This window comes from Boleophthalmus pectinirostris, unplaced genomic scaffold (assembly GCF_026225935.1).
Source record: "Boleophthalmus pectinirostris isolate CB_2022bp ecotype Guang Dong unplaced genomic scaffold, ASM2622593v1 HiC_scaffold_22, whole genome shotgun sequence".
Classification (NCBI taxonomy): Eukaryota; Metazoa; Chordata; class Actinopteri; order Gobiiformes; family Gobiidae; genus Boleophthalmus; species Boleophthalmus pectinirostris.
In genome coordinates this window covers 26280321-26286984 of record NW_026571190.1, presented here as the reverse complement: position 1 = coordinate 26286984, position 6664 = coordinate 26280321, and the positions used below count along the sequence as shown (strand labels likewise).

The 6664-nt window shown below is 38.8% G+C and overlaps 1 protein-coding gene across 1 annotated transcript; it reads right to left on the bottom strand.

Annotated features, from left to right (window-relative positions):
- Positions 1 to 310: 310 nt before the first annotated feature.
- s1pr5b (sphingosine-1-phosphate receptor 5b) lies at positions 311 to 3010 on the bottom strand. Its single transcript, XM_020938532.2, has 2 exons — positions 2928 to 3010; positions 311 to 2603 (listed from the first exon to the last, which is right to left on the bottom strand). The coding sequence occupies exon 2, from the start codon at positions 2393 to 2395 to the stop codon at positions 1184 to 1186; it is 1212 nt and encodes a 403-aa protein (XP_020794191.1). The 5' UTR covers positions 2396 to 2603; positions 2928 to 3010; the 3' UTR covers positions 311 to 1183.
- Positions 3011 to 6664: the final 3654 nt, after the last annotated feature.

Here is a 6664-nt window from a genome sequence, read left to right as displayed (position 1 = left end):
GGATTGGACCCCCCAGTAAAAACTGTGTGAGCTTGTAGAGAAACATAAAGTGATAGTCCACATTCTGAATCAATGCATTATTGTGAGGTTAAACCATCACAGTACAATGACCTTATAATAAAACATGGTATATAGGGCAATGCCATTACCAGATGTGAAACACGGAGGCCAACTTCCTGTGCAGCTTCTTCATACACTGTTCTTTCAAGGACAAGAAGTCAGTCCCCCGCAAAAATAGACAGAGACATACTAAAGCATGCAGACACTTTTACTGGTGGAGAATAAATAAACCTGAAACATGACCCGACTCTTGAGTGGAAAAATGTATTTCTTTTATAAAAAGAACAATAGTTTGTTGCTGCTACATTTTACAACAGATGAGATAGAAAATCTTTAAAATACTATAAAAAAAACGTTTACAACACAAGCTATACACTGCCACTATACACATGTTCCGTCTGGACAATAGCATCATCATGGGTACACAATAATTTAACAAAAATATGTATTATACAAGAAATATGAAATCATGAGTTTATTTTAACTTCACACAGATGAACACAGAAACAAAGTATTGGTGCTATATACTAACTAGAAAATCACCGTGACCTTTAAGTAAATGGGAAAAACCCAAACCACTTTTCCACAGTGCATCAAATGTTTCAAACAAGCAGAAGATTGTAATTTCAAACATTTAACTAAAATGAGATTAGGCGCATTTTTTGTCATGAAATGTCTGTACTCTTTTTTTCTACAGCCACAAACAGGCTTTAAAGAAATATGCAAAATGATCAAGAACCCACCATGGGCTCGACCTGCGAGATCCAGGTTGGTGCAGATGCTGTCATTTCACACTGTGTCAACACATGAAGAAAAGACGCATACAAAATATAAAAAAGGGATACACAGCCACTTTGGTTCACCAGGAACCAGCCTATTAATTGACCTGGGTCTGTATTTGTTCAGATGCAGTTACTTTACTTCATAGCTTGGTACTGATTTTCAGTGCAAATTAGGTATTCATTTCATTTACAAGTTTAGGTTCACATCTTGTTTGCACCTACAACTTTTGTGCATTGCATAATTGATGCGCTGTACTTTACAGTCCACTATTTTTACAGGTCTAATCATAATAGTGTTTCTGTGGCTTGTAATTCAGTCATTTACTTCTGAATTTGGTTTATCACTTGATAAGTTTTGGGTAGAGGGTCTTTATTGGAGACACAGGTGTGGTGATAACATTTCCAGAGGAGATGGTGGTCTCCAGGCCACCCTCTAACTTCTGTGATGCTACTTCAGTTTTACTAAAGCTGCACTCAAGGAAAGGCATGCCCAGCTTCTTCACCTGTCCATCACTGGTGATTAGGCACGGTCTGCAGAGCAGCCTCAGGATGGCTCTCCTCATGTCCTTACTGGTCAGGGTGTAGATGATAGGGTTGAGGAGGGAGTTGACAATGGCAACTCCCAGGAAATACTCCACCTTATAGAGCACACGACAGCTGCCTGTAGGGCACACAAAATCCAGGAGCAGGAGGATGAAGAGGGGCATCCAGCAGGCAATGAAGACTCCCAAAACGATGGTGACTGTCTTCAGGAGGGCGATGTACTTCTGTGACTTTCGGGCTAAACCTTTCCTTACACTCCCAGTGTATGTCAGTTTTTGACGCTGTGTGTTGTTGCGGACAATACGGAAAACTCTTATGTACAGAACCACAATGGCCAGTAAAACTGCGGTGAACACGGACACACAGAAGAGGATGTAGCTTTTGGAGTAGAGGGGCAGGACGGTGGAGCACTGCTCCAGTCTGTGCATACAGTTCCAACCCAAAATGGGCAGGACTCCCAAGAATCCTGAAAGGGCCCAACTTGCTCCGATGAGTGCCAGCATCCGCCCCTTCTTTGCGCCGTGATACGGCCTCATGGTCACCATAGTAACATGGCGCTCAATGGCAATGGCCAATAAACTGATCACAGAGGCCGCAAGGGTGATGAAGACCCCTCCCTCTCTGATGAACCATAGCAGAGGGGTCAGTTTTAGAGAGTTAGGTCCAGACATGACGATGTTGGCCATGTATGTGATTCCAGCTAACAGGTCTGACAGGGTCAGGTTCCCCAACAGATAGTACATGGGCAAGTGGAACTTTTTGTTCCTCCAGATGGCAATAAGCACCACTGCGTTCTCCAGTACAATGAGCAAACAGACCACCAAGAAGACGATGCTCTCTGGCTTCAGCCCCTCACAGCGGTTCTTCAGTTTGCCTGTGTAATTGTAATGTTCCACAATCACAGAGTTGTCCAGGTACTCCGAGAAGAAGTGCAGAAAACTGTGAGGGGGAGGGGCTGTATACATTGGTGGGATGGATGAGGTGTATTCCGTCTCAGAAGTTGTATCCATGTTCTGTGCTGCTTCACTGATGTTCTGACTCAGTAATGTTCATGAAGTCAGTTTGTTTATCATCGTTTGACAAACACAAGCTTTAAACCAAAAAAATATTTCAGAACTATTTGACCATGTTTCATGGTCAGTTTAAATGTTAATCATAATCCCTCCAGATGGAGTTGTTCTTTGAGCCAGAGGTCAGTGCTTACAAGCTCCTGAAGATCTACAAATAATAAAAGAAACACTTGTTCAGACAACAGTTCATGGTGGTCATACATCAGACCATTGATGCAGATTAATCATTATCTTCTCACTTATTTAGTCTAACGTAACTTCAGGTTCAGGTTAGGTTACTCAAGTTTGGAAATTTTAATCTGGACAAAAGCCTGAACAATTAAGCCACAATAAAATACAAAAGAAACAGAATGCGCCCATAATATCACATGACTCTCTTAAGCAACTGACTTTACAACTTTACAGGATCGACTCACTGTGTCATAAAAAGCAGCATTTGCCTAGTATTAACCAAAACTGTGACTAAAATTACCTTGAAATGGTTGTATTTCCCTTCTCTTGCTCTCCATATGGTTTGAGTGATGAGAATCCAAACATGAGCAGTCAGTGACTCAGAGGCAGACTGACAGAGCAGTGAGAGTTCTCTGAGAACACACAGAAACTCGAAAAGGGGCTGTCCCAACACCAGCTTCTCCTCCTCCTCCTCTTCCTCCTTCTCATGGTCACCCCTGCATAATATTATCGTACATGCCTCTTTTGGATTCAAGCACTCGGAAAAGTTTAAAAAGTATTTCAATAAAACACAACATAACAAACTTTAATACAGAACGATGTGAGGACAGTTTGATTAAGTGTTCTGTTCATGTATTTGTAGCTGATTATGTTCACAATATTGCGATAATGTGTCCACCATATCTCTCAAAGGACTGGAAACAACACCTTTAACAGGAATAGTAGCAGTAGTAAGAGCAGTACTTGATTCTTGACTTGATACTTGCAGCTGATGTCGTCAATATTACCTGGGGGTGTGATGCTATCTACAAACATTGCTCTGTCTGAAGTTTTAATTTAAATCAATCAAACCAGAAATAGCTGACTTATCTGGAACTACAACAAGTATGATGATTTGTGCGGTTAAACAAGTCATCAAATTACAGTCACCAGTTAGCTAGTATTAGTCAACAGTCACTCTCACTTTTTAATGAAAACAAAACACGCTCACTTATGCTACTGAAAATGTCCTTTTTAAATAAATTTAGTATTTTTTCTTGCATTTTCAGACAATCTTAAAACTTTTTTTTTTTTTTTTACTTTAGGGGTGTGCAAATCGATATATCGATATATTGTATTGTTTAATGTGATGATACAGTAACGATATCATCTGCTGTATGGATATATTACCAAGAGTATTTTTTGTGTATTTTACTAAATTATTTTGTTACAATGCTACAGTTTTGTAGCTTGATTAGATGAAGGACACTCATTTACGCAACACATTTGACATTTTCATTGTTTAGATGATTAAAATGGGTGTGTGTTTCATGTGAACTTTGCGCAAGAAGTGGTTTAACAAATTCCTTTAATATCACAGCCACGTTTTAGCCTTTATTTTACTGAACCGTATTGAATCAATTTGAAATATATCGTATCAAATCAAAAGCTCACTGTATCGAGATATGTATTGTATCATGCCCTATGTATCGAGATATGTATCGTATCGGCAACTTCTTAATGTTACCCGGCCCTACTCTGTTTGCTAATGTGTGCATTGTGTCACATGATAAAACATCTAAACATTCCTCCATAGTGACAGATGTAGAACACCCCCAGTCTGATGTCACTGCAAAGTATCAATACTCATTAAAGTGACCTATTTTTTATATTTCACATTTACCTGACCACCCCTTAACTAAACACATTAACACAACAGTTATATTGATGTGAACAACCTGTTTTAACAAGACCTCTCAGTAACATAATAAATGGTTTTGTATATAACTGCTCATGATCACTTCCTTGACTGTGCAATATTACTCTCATTCTCACAGTGGATATGGACTGATAGCCTCTTTCCCACAGATGTCAGCGTGCTTTGACTTGTCACAGCTTCTCACCTGTTCTACCTCTCCTTCAGGGCGCGCACAAACTTCATCAGGACACAACAAGCCAAGCCTACAGGTGAGCGGGACTGTTTATAGACTCAACTTCTGCTTTCATTGGCTGCTTCTTGTGTGGATTTCAAAGGCTCTGTTTTAGCCCGGAGCTCACGCAGTCCCACTACATACCTATACCCATAACCAAGCCATTTGCAGTTAAAGATGCACTGTGTCACTTTTCTGGTAGAGGGTCTGTCACCTGATTGTTTCTATGGACAGTAAACAGCTCTACCTTACATTTATTCAATTACAGGTGTGTTACTGTTCAAAAATGCACAGAGAAACCAACATTCTGACTGTCAGTGGGGTCGCCTCTCCACAGAGCTGACCTGTAACTTAAACTGGTTTGGTCTCCAAGAAGATATAAAGAAAGGTTTAATGCCATACTGTGAAACATTCAGGACAGAGCAATAAGATTTACACAGAGAAAAGCATTTGACGGACACTTCCACCAGAAAAGCTACACAATGAACTTTTAAAGATGCAACATGTAACTTGTCTACGAGAAGGTCTGTCACCTGCTTGTTTCCATGGAGGTGGGCCTGGAATATTCCGCAGTATGGCCATAAACTCATGAATCTCCATGGAGACTTGCATGATAATTACAGCTTAGAGTTGTGGAAAGGCGATCCCGCACACAGAACTAATTTATGTTTTTTTAAGATATTTTTGAGCACTTAAACACCTGTAGTTGAATAAATACAGCAGCGATTAGTTGAAGACCATACTCAAGACAATTTAAACTAAAGAATTAACATCTCCATGTTAACCCTCCAGAAAAGTTACACAGTACAGCTTTAACACTCCAGTGTTGCAGGGAATAGAAAATGTTTTATTCAAATGCCCTGTCCGCCACATTTTGACGGTTGGGACGTCCTTGTTTGAAGCAGTTATTTTGTTGCTGCTGTTCAAACAGTGGCTCTTTTGTGAAACCAGTTTGTTATGGGATTAGTGCACTCAACAATAGCCTTCACTGACTTCACACTATAGCTCCGTATTTTCAATGAAGTCTGAGATCATGCACTGCAAAAACTAAAGTCTATCTTAGTTAAAATGACTTGAATTAAGAAAATGTTGTCTTGATTTGAGTAAATTTGACATGCCAAAATTATCAACCAATGGAATGGAAGACTTTTTGTACATCTCAAAGAAATAACAACTCTTTGCACTTAAAATAAGAAACTAGGTCTTATTTTGCTTGAATCAGAACAAAACAACATATTCCACTGGTAGATAATTTTACTTGTCAAGTGAATTCTACTGAAATCAAGTCAAATGTTTTTCATTTGACTCATTTGAACTTACCTAGATATTACTTTTTGCAGTGTGTTGGTAAAGTGGCACCATAGGACACTATCTATGCTATTTTCAACTCACTGGATGTTCGTAATAGAGGATTGTGTAATGTTGTGCAGTGGCTATAGTTTCAAGGGTAATCTTAACACACCAGAGCAACAAATGCAATAAATCATTACAGACATTAGATTAGTGTAACATAACTTAACCACAGAGATCACTTATGTGTGATTTATTGATTCTGAAGAAGCAGTATTACAGCTTTTTTTTTACTTCAACATACAACTGTTTATTATTGCATTGTTTATCCATTAACACTTCTAATAGGATAATAGGAAAATAATTTTGTTGGTCTCCTAATCCTTTAGTTCAAAGTTTAATGACACACTGCTTGAATCAGATCTTTGAGAATGTTCTTGAAAATAGAGCAAAGAATACTTCTTCTTTCTAGAAATGAGCGTGATGCTGCTGAGTTCTTCCTCCTACATAACAGAGATGACCAATCAAGATATCATTATGATTAATATCCCCCTGTACTCCTTTTTATTAGTTGATCAATTATTTTATTAGGATTATAAGTAGAAAGAAAACATGGAGTGAGTTATGGGCACAGGTCTACAGGGGTGCAAAAGGATGCATTGCAGCTTCAGTTAAAAATATTTACACTGTCATTTCAGGCGCCTAAAATAATGCCACTTATGTTGGCATCCCTTTGAAATTCGAATACACCATCAGTGCTACGGTATTTCACTTAAAGGTCCTTTATTATGCAAAACTGACTCTTGTGAGCTTTAAACTATGTTATAATGTTTTTACC

What these genes read in the sequence shown, in the direction of transcription:
- s1pr5b (XM_020938532.2), bottom strand. Translation starts at nt 2,395, where the DNA reads ATGGATACAACTTCTGAGACGGAATACACCTCATCCATCCCACCAATG.